Source organism: Pongo abelii, chromosome 13 (assembly GCF_028885655.2).
Source record: "Pongo abelii isolate AG06213 chromosome 13, NHGRI_mPonAbe1-v2.0_pri, whole genome shotgun sequence".
In the NCBI taxonomy this organism is placed as follows: domain Eukaryota; kingdom Metazoa; phylum Chordata; class Mammalia; order Primates; family Hominidae; genus Pongo; species Pongo abelii.
In genome coordinates, this window is record NC_071998.2 from 78,193,835 (window position 1) to 78,212,504 (window position 18,670).

The window sequence follows — 18,670 nt, forward strand, 5'->3', positions numbered from 1 at the left end:
AGCCAGCTTTGGAGGGTGGTCCCTCCTGCTTTACTACAAGGCTGAGAAAAACCCTTTAGATCTCAGAGTGCATCTTGACTGCAAGATTTCGGGTACAGAGTAAGCACTGAGGGGTAAACGAGGTGAAGGGAGCCTTCAAATCCTGTGATGGAAGTGGCCCTGCCAGGCCACCCTAGAGGCCAGTGGTGGGCAGCCACAGTCCTGGCAGGATGTGGCGGTGTAGAGAGCGGGGGCATCTAAGGTCCACTGGAGGTTCCGGGCGTCCTGGGAGCTCCAGGTGGAATCTAACCTGCAGATACTTCTGGGGAAACGGGCAGCCTGCACAGCTCCAGTACGGGAAAGCAATTGCCCCCACATACAACCTTTGACCCCTGCTTGACACTCTCCTGCCTGAAGGACCCCACCTCCTCCCAGGTCCAAGCACCTCCTGCGCAGGCAGAACTGCTGAGCTCTGCATCTCACACCCGTGCATGCTTCTTGCTTCTTCTGAGCAGCCTGGACAGGGCCCTCAGTCACCTTGCCAAGTCAGTCCCTGTTGAGCCAAATTCAGAGGACTTTTCATAGTCACTGTTACATTCAATATCCTATACCCTGGCATGTTCCAAAATTCATGTATACTTATTCAGGACACAAAATCTTTTCACCCACCTTCTCTCAATTAATCCTCTGTGGGACTTTGTGAGTTTGGGAATCACAAACCTAAAGTGGGCAGTTTGTCCCTGGCTCCTTCCTTGTCAGGAGTAAATTCTGCAAGTAAAGGTGGAGTGTCTGTATTAAGGATATGTGAGCCTACAACCGTGTCATTATTATTATGGATGTGGTGTTCACACTTCTGCATAATACGGCCTGATGGATCTTTGTTTTTTCCCCAGGTGGTTCTCTCTCTTTTTTTAATATACCAATATTTGAGGGGGAGTAATACAAAATATCTATGTATACAGACACACACACACACACATTTCCATGTAAGCACCCAGGTATGCACATATATGTGTATGCATGTTGCGTGTGTGTAGCGCACTCCAGGGTATTAGAAGTAGTCATGATATGGATATATATATATATACACACATAATAATGAAGGTACTTAGGGAAAGAGTTAAGCAGGTGCAGACATAAGTAGAAAAACAGACAAGGATATACATGCTATAGATATGTAAGCGTGACACAAGTCGATCTGCACGTTAGTAGATGTGTGTCTTAGTTCATTTTGTGTTGCTATAACAGAATACTTGAGACAGGGTAATTGATAAGAAAAGCGGTTCATTTAGCTCATGGCTCTGCAGACTGGGAAGTTCAAGGGGCATGGCACCAGCATCTGCTTTGCTTCTGGTGAGAGCTTTTGAGCTGGGTCTAAATGTGACAGAAGGTCAAAGGGGAAGTGGACACACGGGAAGGGACAAAAACCTGCTTTACATCAATCCACGTTCTCAGGACCTAATCCATTCCCATGAGAACTAATCCACTCTCACAAGAGCAAGAACACACTCACTCACTCCCTCCCTCCCTCCCACCAGCACCAAGCCATTTGGGAGGGATTTGCCCTTAGGACCCAAACACCTCCCACCAGGCCTCACCTCCCACATCACCTCACTGAGTGATTTCAATATGAGTTTTAGTGGGGGAACAAACCATACCCAAGTCATAACAAGATGTGTACACATACAGAAGAATGCCATAAGTATCACTATGCCTACTTCGAATCCTTGGAATGCTAAGAGAATTTATTATTGAAATTTGGTGAGTGGTGTTTCACGATTGTTATCATTTTTCTTTTTCTGTAGGAGTTGGCGATTTCAGCGTGTGGGAGTTCTCTGGAAATCCTGTGTATTTCTGCTGTTATGACTATTTTGCTGCAAATGATCCCACGTCAATCCATGTTGTTGTCTTTAGTCTAGAAGAGCCCTATGAGATCCAGCTGAACCAAGTGATTTTCTGGCTCAGTTTCCTGAAGTCCCTTGTCCCAGTTGAAGAACCCATAGGTGAGCTAAGTCCCTGCAGGCCAGTGATGTCCTACCTGTGGTTGGCCAGGAATCGCCTCCTCCTTCCAGGCTCCTGCTCTGCTCCTGCCACTGCTGTTGCTGGCCATGAGCAGATCCCACCGTTTGTGGCTAACAGCTGAACCAACTTCCTTTCTCCTTCCTGCTGGGAGACTTACACTCTGAGAAGCTTCCTGAGGCTTAGGTGTTCGTGGTATTCTGCAGGCTGTTTTTGTTTCGTGATTGCATATTCTTGCCTCAAAGGCCCACTTTGAACAATCGTTTGAGAGGCATTTCTCACTTTTTTTCTACACTTGAGAGCCATGGTCATTGTATGTTGGGTGCAAAATGGAATCTCTGCTTGGATAGCTACTGCACCTTTACCTAAAGGGTACAGAATTAGCAGAATGAGCTGTTCTTCATCCTGTAATTCCACTAAGAAACGAAGAAAGAGGCCGGGTGCGTTGGTTCACGCCTGTAATCCTAGCACTGTGGGAAGCCAAGGTGGGTGGATGCCTTGAGCTCAGGAGTTCAAGACCAGCCTGGCCAACATGGCAAAACCTCATCTCTACAAAACATACAAAAACTTAGCCAGGTGTGGTGGTGTGTGCCTGTAGTCCCACCTACTTGAGGGGCTGAGGCAGGAGGATTGCTTGAACCTGGGAGGTTGTGGCTGCAGTGAGCCAAGATCGTGCCACTGCACTTAGCCTGGGTGACACAGTGAGACCCTGTCTCAAAAAAAAAGAGAGAGAGAAATGAAGAAAGGGAGCATGTTGACTGAATGTGTTATCTTAACTTTATTCCTAGAGGAGAGGATAACATGAAATAAACTTCTTTTGGTCTTTGCCCACAACAAGAGAAGCAGCCTTCCCTGGTGAAATGCAATACTCAGCAGTCAATTTTTTTCTTCCCGGAAAAACATATAATAATACAAGGAATTGGGCTTTTAATGCCCCTCTGGGTACCGCCAGTTTTGCCTCCTTCTTTCTCCTTTTTTTTCATTGTTTTAAACACTCCCCGAAGTGGGAGGCTCTTTGTGTGACTTGCAGGTCGTTTATCTCTGACCCATCTCTGTGGTGTTGCTGCACTCAGGCGTCTCTCTTTGGTTTTGTAAGTGGCATCCCCTTTGTCAGAGGTTAAATTTTCCCTCTCCTTGTAAGTAGGGGCTATTTGGAGACTTGAGAAACTGCCTTTAGTCATTCTGGTCCACTTTGAGCAACTTTCCTTGTGGCCTAGAAGATGGGCTTATCCTGTCGTTGGCCATGCTGGGGCCTTCTAGGGTCACAGTGCACAGAGGGCATGGGGCCTTCATCTCTGTGGCAGGTTGCACTTGTACCTGGAGAGTCGGCCTGGGCATGAGGCCAACACACCCCCCTCACCTGGGCAGGAGAGGCAGCCAGGTAGGAGGACCCACCCCCTGAAGCAGTTCCCTCTCTGCCCCCAGCCTTCGGTGGCAAGCTGAAGAACCCACTCCAAGTTGTCCTGGTGGCCACCCATGCTGACATCATGAATGTTCCTCGACCGGCTGGAGGCGAGTTTGGATATGACAAAGACACATCGTTGCTGAAAGAGATTAGGAACAGGTGAGGGGCAGCCATTTAGTCTCCAGCTCACGGGTAGCCTCCTCTCCCTGAGAACTGAAGCAGAGGTGTGAAAAGTACAAAGGAAGTCTCATGAACCAGAGAAAGGTTTTAAAGGTCTTTCTTTCTTGGTCAACTCTTTTCTTGTACAGGCCGTGTATCCCTTATTGGAAATGATTGGCTTTAGAAGTGTTTCTGATTCCATATTTGTTTGGATTTTAATATATTTACATATACATAGCAGTTGAACATCCTAATTCAAAAATTCTAAATCTGAAATGCTCTAATAACCATTTCCTTTGCATGTCTTGTCTTTGCCCAAAAGGTTTTTGGATTTTGGAACATTTCAGATTTCTGGATTAGGGATGCACAACCTTTATTTTTCATTTTTATTAAAACAATGAATCCACATAATAAATCAAATACAAATGAAGAGCACGTGATGAAAGCAACCCCCTTCTTTCTACCTCCCAGCAACACTGCCCGGAGGTGACTCCTTTTAGCTGTTTAGATTTCAGTACGCAATATTCAGTGTTCAGAAACGCTAATCAGTATATCTTACAATATAAGTTGCAACCTACTAGTGAGTCTTAAAATTCATTTGGGAAGTCATGGCCAATTCTTTTAAAAATGGGATGGAATGGAATGGGATAGGATAGGACAGAAAACGACAGGACAGGACAGGATAGGATAGATCAGATGTCAAGTATTATTTTGTAAAACGTTTGTTTCACTGATGAGTATGGGTATGTACAGGATTATGATGTAAAATATATGTTTTTACTCAGAGTCTATCAAAAAAATTTGAACCTGCAGCTTTCTATAATATGCTAGTATCTTTGATCTTGCTTTATCAACTTGAGACACTTATCTATTGTCTTGAGACACTATATCTGTTGTCAGATATAAAAATGGGGCTTCTATTAATATTTTTAGGTCAGTGATGTAGCTTTTGCATTCACACCTCTATTCTTAGTCCCTCCACTTTCCACAGTATCTCTTGTCCTCACTTGTAAGGTACGAGCATTAGGCCTCACCTTTCCTGCCTCGGGAGAAGCTGACATCTTTCCATGCTGTGCTCCTGCTGCTTCGTGCAAACCTGAAGGTCCCACTCCTCTGACTCAGACCATATGCCAATTTCCCCAAGTCTCTGCACCCACTGTGATGAGGCAGAGCCCACCAACAGCAGGGATGGGGAGGGGCCTTTGCAAGGACACCAGAACTTTCCTTCCCCCCTACCAGCCTCTTGAGCCAGTAGGAGCCTGGCCCCTCCATTGAAAGGCCTAGGGAGATTGACTCACTGCTGAGGAGGCTACTGCTCTTCCCTTAGGTTTGGAAATGATCTTCACATTTCAAATAAGCTGTTTGTTCTGGATGCTGGGGCTTCTGGGTCAAAGGACATGAAGGTACTTCGAAATCATCTGCAAGAAATACGAAGCCAGATTGTTTCGGTAAGTACACCCTGGAAAGGGCCTGGACCCCTTTGTACTTCCTTCCTGGTTTGTCTCTGGTTTCAGGGAACTGCTTCATAGTAGGACCCAGTAAGAGGTGTCTGCCTGGACAAGTTTTTATCGTAGTGCCCTGGGAAAAGAAAGGAAGAATAGAGAAACAAGGAGATGATGGGAGCTGAAGGGTTATTATGGGCAAGGTGGACCACTTCAATTTTATGAAATTCTTACCGATTTATTGGTTTCTTTAAAAATATTTTATTTATTTATTTTATTTTTTCAGAGACAGGATCTCACACTGTCATCCAGGCTGGAGTACAGTGGTGTGATCATAGCTCACTGTAACCTTGAACTCCAGGGCTCAAGCAATCTGTCCACCTCAGCCTCCCAAGTAGCTAGGACTATAGGCACGCACCACCATGTCTGGCTAGTTTTTTTGATTTTTGGTAGAGACGGGGTCTCACTATGTTGCCCAGGCTGGTCTCGAACTCCTAGGCTCAGGTGTTCCTCCCACCTCAGCCTCCCAAAGTGCTGAGATTACAGGTGTGAGCCACCATGTCTGGCCAATTTGGGGGGAAAAAAAAAAATTCAAAAGTGACTTACTGTGGAATATTTAGAAAATTCAGAAAAGTAGAAAAACAGTCACAAACTTTTTTGAAAGACAGAAAAGAATAAATGAACAAAGGGAATGAGACTGTATTCTTGGGTTGCAAGATATGACTAAATATTTTATTTTTCCCTAGTTATATAAATGTAATACAATTTCAGTTAGCATCTGAATGGGTTGAGGGGATTGGGATTTTTATCTTAAAATTTCCATGGAAAAATTAATTAAACATATTATAAAGCCCCTGATAATCAATACAGTTAAATAGGAGGAAAAGCTTAGAGAGTATAGAAGTAAATCATAGTATCTTTAGAAATATAATGGAAAATAGTCATTTGAATTTAATGGGGTAAAGATTATTTCATAAATGAACCTGGCACAACTGGCTATTTGTCTGGAAGGAAATAAAGTTGGATTCCTACACCCTACGAAGTCTAAAAAGAAATGGATTAAAACTTTTAAGTAAAAACATGAAACAATAAATATCTTGAATAGAAATTGTGGAGAGTGTATTTTCAAAATAACTAGGGACTGAGGAAGCCTGTTAAACCAAGATCTAAAACCCTAGAAATTTTAAAAGAAAATATACCTGTTTGAAAATCTAAAAATTTTTAAAATTTTTTTCTAGCAAACAAATTAAGTAAACAAAGTTGAAAGGTGAAATAGGCTGGGAAAAAGCATTCTCAATGCTTTGGACAGATAAATGGTCACACCGTAATGTTCAAAAAGCTCTCCGGAATTGGTAAGAAAAGGGCGAGCGTCCCAGTGGAGAAGTGGTGGCATTCACTCTGGAGTCTTCCTGCTACTGAGGCCTGAGGACAAATGCGGGCAGATGCCTGTCTCCCTCTCTTACCTTTGAAGCTGCCTCTGGGTGTTTTTTTTTTTGTTTTTTGTTTTTTTTTTTTACTGCTTTGCTAATAGGAAAATGCTGTGCTTCCCACACCAGATTCTGGTTCCAGACATGCTTCCAGAATTCTCGGGAAACCCTTTCCTGTCTCCAGAAAACCCTGCCCTTCACACCAGATATCCTCGTTGGGGTCCCATTGTGACATCATCAGAAGATAGGGGGTAGTTCGGTGAGGCCTGGGAGGAATCTGTCACAGAAACCAGGGGCAGTGATCTGGGAACTAACAGTGGTCTGTGAGGGCCCCTGCGCTTCCGCACCAGGTCTGGATTGGGGCTGCATTTCTGAGGCAGGAGGGAGTGTCCCTGGAGATTTTTGAGCTGGGCTCTGGCATTATCTGCTGCTTCTCAGACACCCCCCACCCAACCCCTAAACTCCTGAGCTCAGGCAGGTGGAGCCCACCGCGTCAACTGCACTCCCCCCTGAGAATTTTGTTTTTGAATGCAGAGTGGAATTTAGCTGACATAAAAGAATTTGAGAGGGGAGTGTGGAATTAATGGCACACTGCAGCCTGTGGCTTGTGTGGTTCCTAATTCAGAGGTATGTGGATTGCATGAGTCTGTAACATATGCTGATTTAATTAACCAAGTTAAAAGGTTAAAAATCCACTTCAGCCTACATACCAAGAATGGGTCTAATTGGAAACAATATTTCAACAACAGTCCCCATGAATGCCTAATTTACTGGTAAACGCTCACTCTAATATTGATGATGATACTCATTCTCTTTTCCTCTGTTCATAAAGTGATCATTGCCTGAGTGAAACAGTCACGAGAGAGAGAGCGAGGGAAGAAAGGAGAGAGGGAGGAAAAAGTGAGGGAGTAAAACATTAGGAGTTGGTGAACATTAGTTGATTGAGTGACTGAGTCCACAATTCCAAAAACATTCCTGGAAGATTCAAAAATCTATTTAACATAAACTAAAGAGCCTTTATAAAACTTTATATTTAAGCAATAGATTAGGCTTAAAAGCAAGTCTAAAAGACAACTGCCCCAGTACTCAACCCAAAAAACACTAACTAGCCGGACACAGTGGTGTGTACTTGTAGTCGGAGCTACTCAGGAGACTGAGACAAGAGGATTACTTGAGCCCAAGGGTTTGAGACCAGCCTGGGCAATAGCAAGACCCAGTCTAAAGAAAGAAAAAAAAAATCAACAACAACAAAAAAACCCACTCACTCATTCATCAAATCACCTGCAAGGCGCCTGAATGAAATGTATCCTTTCCACTGTGGCTCGGCTCAGAGCACCCACAGCTGCAGGTGAGTTAACCTGTCCGGCCCTGCCCCCTCTAGGTCTGCCCTCCCATGACTCACCTGTGTGAGAAAATCATCTCCACGCTGCCTTCCTGGAGGAAGCTCAATGGACCCAACCAGCTGATGTCGCTGCAGCAGTTTGTGTACGACGTGCAGGATCAGCTGAACCCTCTGGCCAGCGAGGAAGACCTCAGGCGCATTGCTCAGCAGCTCCACAGCACAGGCGAGGTGAGCCCCTGGGAGCCCAGGCAGAGGGCCGTGAGAGGTGCCAGGGACTCAGCCTGTCCCAAATTCCAGCTCTTGGAAGTGGTGTGAGCCTGGGGAAGCAGTGTAGAAATGGTCCAGCTACCTACGACATTTCCACACGTGTGACAAACACAGCCTCAAGTGACGCTCTGAACTGCAGTTCTCGGCTCACCTTAGGAGCTGTCATTTTGTCTTGTGTTTTGCTTTTGTTTCCAGAGTCTGTTAGTTTGGGAGTGCAGTGCCCGCTGCCCTGAGTGACTGGGTCTCTCTTCACTCCCCCTGGGCACCAGGAACTTAATCTGCTACTCCTGGCAGCCTTCAGGATGGCTTCTTTCTATCAGCGTGGAGTTGTCAGCTCCACACAGATCTCCTGGGTGCGAAAACAGTTGAGAAAAGGCAGTGAGGTGTCCTTTTGGAGACAATGTCTGGAGATACAAAGACAGAGAACTCTAGTGCACAGATACACAGAGTAATCATAATTAGAGATGCACATTAACAAACTCTAGCAAGCAATGCCCAGCAGAAATGATTGAGAATGGGAGGCTTTGCTCTGGTTCTGTGACATTCAGCACCGAGGCGCGGTTTGGAAACCCTGTTCTAATGGCATCATATGCCTGTCCCCGGAACGGGGGCAGTGCCTTTGTGTTTCTCCACCATGTGAAATCGGGAGCCTGCATGAACTAGTGTGGGCCAAGAAGAACGGTTCTGAATATTGCAACTAAAAGCAGCTCTGAGATTATTAAAAGCCAGATGCTTACCTCCCCAATCTCAGGTGCCAGATCTGGCCCTATAGCCAGTTTGTATGAGTCATACAAATTTCTTGAAACTAAACCTGAATCCACAAGCCAGTGACCTTGAAAACTGGAGTCGCCGGGCAGTAATTTCATCAGCCTTTAAACTCCCGGTTAAATGGCCAGAGAATCTGCCAACTCATCCAGGAATACTTTAAAGTGATTGAATCCAAGGAAGAACACAGGTGAAGGACCACATCTTAGATGACAAGATACTGCTGGATGTAAAAAATGTGTCAATTCTAATTTCTAAACTCCTTTGGCACAGGAGTCCCTTGCTTTCTAGTAGTAGACCAGCAACTTTCTAGATCATATCATATAGTCTCCTTTATTTGTCATTACATCCCTGCTTGCCCTTGAGAGTTTAGTAAGTAAATGAAGACGTAAAGAAGGAAGGAAATTAAGCAGCAGGAACTACATTGTGTGGCCCGACTTTGATTGGCCCCAGGCCTCCTCCAGACCTGCCTTCCATATCTAATTTGCAGATCTTCAGAACTCCCCAGTGGCCCTTCTGACTCTGTTTTCTGGCCCAGGGTCCCACACTACATTTAGCTGACTGTCTTAGCTCCCTGTTCTCCTCCACTATGGGACAGTTTCGTCTTTCCTGAGCCTGAGGTGATGAGCAGTGTTTAGGACCAAACTGCAAATGGTATTCCAGCAAATGCTGTATCAGGAACTAGATCAATATTGGCTCTGCCCTCCAGGAATTTTCAGCCTAGGTTCAATTCTGAGTAGACTGATAGACAGGGGGCATCTTTCAGGTTTAAGCCAGACTATGGGCAGGAAATTACCGTGTGGTCACCGGTGGAGTCAGAGCCTCCAAGTGAAGGAGTCCAGTGCGATGGCCACTCTCCAAGAAAGGAAGCAGAACTCTTCCATAAAGGGAAAGTTCCTTCTGTTTTTCATCACTTTTTTTTTTTCCTTTCTTTTTATTGTTTTAAGAAATAAACACAACCAAAAAGCTAAAGTCCCCTTGGGCCATCATCTCTGGTCTCATTCCTCTCTCCCCTTCTCTGAGGCCAACTATTATCATGGCAGCATATCCTTCCAGGCCTTTTCTATGTGTGTGTTATACATTCACATAATGGTATAATAATAGAATGTTCTGACTCTTTTTTGAAAATGTCCAAGCCTTTAGAGAAGTTGCAAGGATAGTACCATGAACTCTCATATACGCTACATTTATTTATTTTTTTAATTAATTAATTTTTTTTTTTTTTTTTTGAGATAGAGTCTCACTCTGTTGCCGAGGCTGGAGTGCAGTGGCACAATCTCGGCTCACTGCAGCCTCCGCCTCCTGGGTTCAAGTGATTCTCCTGCCTCAGCCTACAGACACGAGCCATGACGCCCGGCTAAATTTTGTATTTTTAGAAGAGACAGGGTTTTACCATGTTGGCCAGGCTGTTCTCAAACTCCTGACCTCAAGTGATTCACCCGCCTCGGCCTCCCAAAGTGCTGGGATTACAGGCATGAGTCACGGTGCCCAGCTTACTACATTTAAGCTGATCAGTTGTTGACATTTTGCTACATTTGCTCAATTCCTTTCCTTTCTATTTATTTACTTATTTATTTTGCAGACATGATGACATTTCTTCCCTAAATAATTTAGCTTATATCTCCTAAGGAGAAGGATATTTTCCCATATAACCCAATATAATTGATGATTCCAGAAACATAACATTAATATAGTACTATGATTGAATATATCATCCTCATACAAGGGTTTGCCACTGGTCCCAATAATTTCTTTTAAAGCTATTTTTATTTATGTACTTATTTTGGGATTCAGAATCCAGTCTAAAATCACTCATGACATTTGGTTGCCATCTCCCTTTTTTTTTTTCTTCTTTCATTTCGCTGGCCTTTTTGAAGACTTCAGGGGAGTTGTTTTTCAGAATCTCTATTCTGACATTTTCAAGCTGCTTTTCTCCACTCGGTGTTTGGTTTTTGAGACACATCCATGTGGAATGGCCTCAGGTCACTCCTTAGAGCATCTGCTCAGCCTCTATTGCCGGGATCAGGCCCTTTAGTGCTCTAAGTGTCTGCTGCACCTGGCCAGGGCTCTGCCCCTAAGTATGACTTTCTGTTGTCCCCCCACAGATCAACATCATGCAAAGTGAAACAGTTCAGGATGTGCTGCTCCTGGACCCCCGCTGGCTCTGCACAAACGTCCTGGGGAAGTTGCTGTCCGTGGAGACCCCACGGGCGCTGCACCACTACCGGGGCCGCTACACCGTGGAGGACATCCAGCGCCTGGTGCCTGACAGCGACGTGGAGGAGCTGCTGCAGATCCTCGATGCCATGGACATCTGCGCCCGGGACCTGAGCAGCGGGACCATGGTGGACGTCCCAGCCCTGATCAAGACAGACAACCTGCACCGCTCCTGGGCCGATGACGAGGATGAGGTGATGGTGTATGGCGGCGTGCGCATCGTGCCCGTGGAACACCTCACCCCCTTCCCGTGTGGCATCTTTCACAAGGTCCAGGTGAACCTGTGCCGGTGGATCCACCAGCAAAGCCCAGAGGGTGACGCGGACATCCGCCTGTGGGTGAATGGCTGCAAGCTGGCCAACCGTGGGGCTGAGCTGCTGGTGCTGCTGGTCAACCATGGCCAGGGCATTGAGGTCCAGGTCCGCGGCCTGGAGACAGAGAAGATCAAGTGCTGCCTGCTGCTGGACTCGGTGTGCAGCACCATTGAGAACGTCATGGCCACCACGCTGCCAGGGCTCCTGACCGTGAAGCATTACCTGAGCCCCCAGCAGCTGCGGGAGCACCACGAGCCCGTCATGATCTACCAGCCACGGGACTTCTTCCGGGCACAGACCCTGAAGGAAACCTCACTGACCAACACCATGGGGGGGTACAAGGAAAGCTTCAGCAGCATCATGTGCTTCGGGTGTCACGACGTCTACTCACAGGCCAGCCTCGGCATGGACATCCACGCATCAGACTTGAACCTCCTCACTCGGAGGAAACTGAGTCGCCTGCTGGACCCACCCGACCCCCTGGGGAAGGACTGGTGCCTTCTCGCCATGAACTTAGGCCTCCCTGACCTCGTGGCAAAGTACAACACCAATAACGGGGCTCCCAAGGATTTCCTCCCCAGCCCCCTCCACGCCCTGCTGCAGGAATGGACCACCTACCCTGAGAGCACAGTGGGCACCCTCATGTCCAAACTGAGGGAGCTGGGTCGCCGGGATGCCGCAGACTTTTTGCTGAAGGCATCCTCTGTGTTCAAAATCAACCTGGATGGCAATAGCCAGGAGGCCTATGCCTCGAGCTGCAACAGTGGCACCTCTTACAATTCCATTAGCTCTGTTGTGTCCCGGTGAGGGCAGCCTCTGGCTTGGGCAGGGTCTGTTTGGACTGCAGAAGCAAGGGGGTGATGTAGCCCATCCTTCCCTTTGGAGATGCTGAGGGTGTTTCTTCCTGCACCCACAGCCAGGGGGATGCCACTCCTCCCTCTGGCTTGACCTGTTTCTCTGCCACTACCTCCCTCCCCCTCTCATTCCGTTGTCTGTGGATGGTCATTGCAGTTTAAGAGCAGAACAAATCTTTTACTTTGGCCACTTGAAAAGCTAGTGTACCTCCTCTCAGTGTTTTGGACTCCATCTCTTATCCTCCAGTACCTTGCTTCTTACTGATAATTTTGCTGGAATTCCTAACTTTTCAATGACTTTTTTTTAACTACTATATTGATTATCCTTTAAAAAACAAAAGTGCATATTTATCCAAAATGTGTATTTCTTATACGCTTTTCTTTGTTATACCATTTCCTCAGCTTTTCTCTTTTATATTTGTAGGAGAAACTCTCATGTATGGAATCCCACTGTATGATTTATAAACAGACAATATGTGAGTGCCTTTTGCAGAAGAGGGTGTGTTTGAAATCATCAGAGTCAGCCAGGAGCTGTCACCAAGGAAACGCTACCTCTCTGTCCCTTGCTGTATGCTGATCATCGCCAGAGGTGCTTCACCCTGAGTTTTGTTTTGTATTGTTTTCTGACAGTTTCTGTTTTGTTTGACAAGGAAAGGGGAGAAGGGAATCCTCCTCCAGGGTGATTTTATGATCAGTGTTGTTGCTCTAGGAAGACATTTTTCAGTTTGCTTTTGTTAATGTCAATGTGAACGTCCACATGAAACCTACAAACTGTCACGCTTCATCATTCCCTCTCATCTCAGGTAGAAGGTTGACACAGTTGTAGGGTTACAGAGACCTATGTAAGAATTCGGAAGACCCCTGACTCATCATTTGTGGCAGTCCCTTGTAATTGGTGCATAGCAGATGGTTTCCACATTTAGATCCTGGTTTGATAACTTCCTGTACTTGAAGTCTAAAAGCAGAAAATAAAGGAAGCAAGTTTTCTTCCATGATTTTAAATTGTGATCGAGTTTTAAATTGATATGAGGGAACATGTCCTAATTCTTCTGTCCTGAGAAGCATGTAATGTTAATGTTATATCATATGTATATATATATATGCACTATGTATATACATATATATTAATACTGGTATTTTTACTTAATCTATAAAATGTCGTTAAAAAGTTGTTTGTTTTTTTCTTTTTTTATAAATAAACTGTTGCTCGTTGCATTAGTTTTTTTGATCTTTAATTCAAAAGGATTTCTTTTTATTTGTTGTGGCTTTACTGTTGTCACCCCACATAGCAGGACAACCCAGTCCAAAACCTAGAAAATCATTACACCTCAACTCTCAGGTTATTTAGATGCTGATTATTACTAAAATTAGGAATGGTGTGGGAAAGTGAAAAGAGTTCAGATAATTTTCACATTTCTTCCCATTGTAAATAAAACAGGCCCCTTAGATTTCTCTTGGGTGAACCAAAAAAACCAAACTGACTCTTTTAGTTTTGGCAACAGGGAACAGAGGAAGCTTTGCGACTTCTACACAAAAATGATGGGGATGGCACTAGGAGGAAGAGAAAACCTACAGCAAAAAGACCTTCATGCCTTTCTTACATTTGCAGTTCATTTATGTTTCAAGCAAGTTGTCCACAATAAACATGATTAACTTTCATAATGAGAAAAGAAGTCCTGATGAATAAAATTAAAACTAGACATAGCTGTGTCTACAAAGGATGAGACTAAAAGGGAAATTGTGGTCACCTTAAGGAGTGGAAACTCCTTTTCTTGTCTCAACTCCTTCCTGAGTGTTGGCCTCACTCTCTCATACTTCAAAAGACTGCTTCCTATAGCAGTAGGTAAGCTAAAAACCAGAGAGAAGGGGTTCGTCTCTTGCAGCATCTATAATCCCAGAGTGGGACTCTGATTGGATTAGCTTGGGTCACATAGCTGTCCCTGTGCAAATTTGGAAAAGACAGAGTTACTAGGATTGGCCTCATCACCCAATGAGCTGTTGGAGTAGCAGTTCTCCCCAAGACTAGGGTTCTGTTAGTAGAAGAAAGGTGAGGGAGGATGCTGGGGAGACACATTTGAGTTACTGCAAAAGTCTTAATACTTTTTTGAGACAGAGAGAGAGGGCTTGGCTTCTGTGACCCAGGCTGTGATGCGGTGGCATGATCATAGCTCACTGTTGCTTCAAAGTCCAGAGCTCCAGCAGTCCTTCCGACTCAACCTCCTGAGTAGCTAGGACTACAGGTGCACACCACCGTGCCTGGCTAATTTTTTTTTTTTTTTTTTTTTTTTAAGGAGATGATCTCACTATGTTGCCCAGGCTGGTCTCAAACTTCTGGCCTCAAGCCATCCTCCCACCTCTGCCTCCTAAAGTGAGAGGATTACAGGCATGAACCACAATACCCAGCCAGTGCTTTTGTTTTATGCAAGTCCTAGGACAGGCACCTGTTCATATGATTGTGGGGTCCCCGGGCTCCTGAAATGTTGGGACCACAGTCAGGTATCATTGCAACCCAAAGGTTAAGAGTTTAAAGATCACTCAACTCACTGCCCCATTTTGAGAAATGCCCTGGGGGACTCTTCAGGGGGCAGTTTGGAGTCTTCTGTACCAGGAGCTCTGGTCAGGCTGAAACTGGCCACTGCCCACTATGTGTAGCTGGCTGTCTCCCCTGCAGGAGGGAGGAAACAAGACCATAGCTTACCTCCTGTGTCCATAGTGAGAATCAAAAGGTGCAAATTCTAGGAGTCAGAAAGAAAAGCCAATCATGGAACCCTGTCTCTTAGAGTTGCTGTGAAATGCACTCAGGTGCCATGTTCCTTGTCACCTCTTTAGTGTAACAGCCTCTGGGTACCACGTCCAAACTTGGGCCACCTTGGGGTGCCTGAGGTCTCCAGTGTGGACAAAAGTATCCCAGGGACCCAAAGCCAGTACAGTGTGGGCTTGAAGACATTTGTGGGAGTTGCAGTGGATTCCAAAATCTCAACCCCTACACCTTCTAAAAGGAATCAGAACTCAGTGGAAATTTTGCTGGTCTTTTTTGTAGAAAAGGTGTTAGGGTGACAACTACAGGATTCATAAAAATCATAAAACTACATTTGGCCCTGTCGCTGTTCAGAGTCCACACTGGCCTTACTGAGCCCTGATAGAGTGACCACAGAAAAGTCACTCCAAAGTGAGGGCCCAGCCTGACTGTTCTTGCATAAACAACGGCTAGATAACAGCCGGGCCGTAAAACCAAGAGGGAAGTGTGGGGATCTGAGCTTAGAAGTGGAAGCTTTCATTACGAGTAAAAAGATGGGCCAGGTGTGGTGGTTCATGCCTGTAATCCCAGCACTTTGGGAGGCGGAGGTGGGCGGATCACCTGAGGTCAGGAGTTCGAGACCAGCCTGGGCAAAATGGTGAAACCTTGTCTGTACTAAAAACACAAAAAAATTAGCCAGGCATGGTAGTGTGTGCCTGAAATTCCAGCTACTTGGGAGGCTGAGGCAGGAGAATCACTTGAACCTAAGAGGCAGAGATTGCAGTGAGGTGAGATCGCACCACTGCACTCCAGCCTGGGCAACAAGTGCAAAAATTACGTCTAAAAAAAAGAATAAAAAGATGGAGGCCAGGCGTGGCGGGTCACACCTGTAATCCCAGCACTTTGGGAAGCCAAGATAGGCAGATCACTTGAGGTCAGGAGTTTGAGACCAGCCTGGCCAACATGGTGAAACCTTGTCTCTACTAAAAATACAAAAAAATTTGCCGGGCGTGGTGAGGGGTGCCTGTAATCCCAGCTACTCAGGAGGCTGAGGCAGGAGAATTGCTTGAACCCGGGAGGCAGAGGTTGCAGTGAAATGAGATTGCTCCACTGCACTCCAGCCTGGGCGACAGAGCGAGACTCCATCTCAAAATAAATGAATGAATTAATTAAAAGATGATTTCAGTTTTGCAAGATGAAGAAAGTTTCTGGAGGGCATGGTGGTGATGATGGCACAACAGTGTGAATGTATTGAATGCCACTGATCTGTGCAGTTCAAGTTGGGTAAAGTAGTAAATTTTGTGTTTATATATATATTACCACAGTTTTCTTTAAAACAAAAAAAAACTAAAAAGATAAAGCTGAAACCTAAAAATGTCCAGGTAACAATAAAGCTGGCAGAGTAATGTACAAGACTACCTATTGTATTTAGAGCAGCTCAGCAAAGCGGAGCCCCCCCGGGAAACAGGGACAGGAAAAGGGATTGATCGCTTTTTAAAGAATTTAATATTTGTTATTTCAAAAAAAAAAAAAAAAAAACTTTAAAGTGGTCCTCAGAGGGGGAAGAAGTGAGAGTTCTGTTTGGCTTTCCTCTTTTGATTGGCAGAAGGTTTTGTTTTTAGTTTGAATTTGTATTTGAGACCCGGCACCACAGTCTTTGCAGGACTATGAATTCCTGAGAACTTAAACTGTTTATGAGGAATAGTGTGAGGGTGAGGGCCCAGCCCTGGCTCACTGAGTCCTCAGGGCCCAGCTGCACAGCTGCCTGAGGAATTTGCTCTCAAGGGCAATCTTCAGCGATCCGGATCATAGCTGGGCTTTGGGTGGCAACCTGAGGGTGAGGTCAGACTTTAGCATCACAACCAAAAGTCACATGCTGATGACAGGCTCCAAATCCTCCCAGCCCAGGGCCTGGTGGCTTCCAGATGTTGACTCAGGACAGGAACCACTTGTCCGCCCTAAATGAATGCCATGGCCAGAGAGGGTGGACCAGGGAGGCACCTCTGACAGGGAGAGTTAAGGAGCAGTGAGCACCCTTCCACCTCCGCTGAGCAGAAAGGAACTCCTGGAAATGCCTTCAGGACAGACAGCTGCTGATCTCTTCCTGGAAGCACTGGGCCTCAGAAGCTTGCTGATTCCTATTTGCTCCCACGGCAAATTCTTGATTCTTTATCAGAAAGGAGGGAAGAAGTGTGTGGGTGTGAGGAGGAAGAAGCCACAGGAATGCCCACAGCAGAGGTCCTCGGGGACGCTGGGCTATCCCTGGTGGCAACACTCTTGGGGCTGGTGCTGGGTGAAGACGGCCTCACAAGCACCCTATGCTGTGACTCCAGCCCCCAGGATTCTCCTCAGGGTAGAGAGAAGGAGCTCAGGTGAGCTCTGGGTCAATGATACCGTCTTTTCCATTGAAATCACAGAATTTTACAACTAAAGAGAACTTCCAGATGGTTTGAGTCAACTGCACTCTGGCAGCTGGAAGCAGAGATGAAAAGATTTAGACAAAATTACACAGTTCAATTATTAACAATTCAGACTAAGAGTCAGGCCCTCTGACCCCAACTGAGGGCTCCTCATCCTAATCTACTAAGTGTATTATACTGCAGTATATATGTGTGCGTGCATGTGTGTGTCATGAGAGTACATGTATATGCAGGTGTATGCATCTGTATTTTGTGCATAAATGTGTGCATTTGTGTACATGTACATTAATGTATGTGCGTGTGTCATGTGCATATGTGTAGTAGAGTTAGTGTGCATATGCACATGTGTATATGTGTATTGTGCATGTGTATGTGTATATACATGTATATATGGGGGTAAGTGTGTCGTTGGTATGTGCATATATGTGTGTGTGATGTGTGCATGTGTGTGTGTGCTTTGGTGTGTGTGGTGTGTGTGCATGTATGTGGTGTGTGTGGGGCTGTGTGTGGTGTATGTGTGATGTGTGTGTGAGGTGTGTAGGGTGTGTGTGTGTATGGCATGTGGTATGGTGTGTATGTGTGGTGTGTGCGTGTGTGTGTGGTATGTGTGTGTGGTGTGTGTGGGGGGTGTGTGTGGGGTGTGTGTGGGGTATGTGCATATGTGTGGTTTATGTATGTGTATATGTGTGTGTGTTGTGTTTGGTGTGTGTGGTGTGTGTGCATGTGTGTATCTGGTGTGTGTGGGTGTGTGTGATGTGTGTATGTGCGGTGTGTGTGTGTTTGATGTGGTGTGTGTGGTGTGTGCGTGTTTGGTGTGTGGTGTGTGTGCAGTGTGTGGTGTGTGGTGTGTGTGGTGTGTGTGTGTTTGGTGTGTGGTGTGTGTGGTGTGTGTGGTGTGTGGTGTGTGTGTGGTGTGTGGTGTGTGTGTGGTGTGTGGTGTGGTGTGTGTGTGTGTTTGGTGTGTGGTGTGTGTGTGGTGTGTGGTGTGGTGTGTGTGTGTGTGGTGTGTGTGTGTGTTTGGTGTGTGGTGTGTGTGCGTGTGTGTGTGTGTCATGAGAGATTCTTAGGCCATAATGGCTTGTTTTTCTGACCAAGAGATTTGATTCTTGCTGATTCAGCCATGAGTGTGCATTTCCCACAATCAGGGTGACTAACCAGGACATCCGGAGAACTTTCTTCCTCTCTGCCTCACCCATCCCACCCGCTCCATCCTCAGAGCAGACACTCAGATGCTGGGGCTCCTGCCCCAGTGTGTGACCCACGGGAGGTTTGCAGAGCCCTCATGTTGCGTCACAGCCAGCGTTGATGAGCATCATCCTGTCT

The 18,670-nt window shown here is 45.8% G+C and overlaps 1 protein-coding gene across 3 annotated transcripts in view; it reads left to right on the forward strand.

The window, feature by feature from the left end:
- Positions 1-13,405, forward strand: part of DAPK1 (death associated protein kinase 1) — a 214,207-nt gene extending 200,802 nt beyond the window's left edge. For all 3 annotated transcript variants that reach the window (XM_002819923.5, XM_002819922.6, XM_009244579.4), the window contains exons 22-26: positions 1,785-1,982; positions 3,424-3,562; positions 4,890-5,010; positions 7,813-8,001; positions 10,911-13,405. In XM_002819923.5, the coding sequence (XP_002819969.4) occupies positions 1,785-1,982; positions 3,424-3,562; positions 4,890-5,010; positions 7,813-8,001; positions 10,911-12,143 (1,880 nt within the window). In that variant the 3' untranslated portion in view covers positions 12,144-13,405. The remainder of the gene's footprint in view (positions 1-1,784; positions 1,983-3,423; positions 3,563-4,889; positions 5,011-7,812; positions 8,002-10,910) is intronic.
- Positions 13,406-18,670: the final 5,265 nt, after the last annotated feature.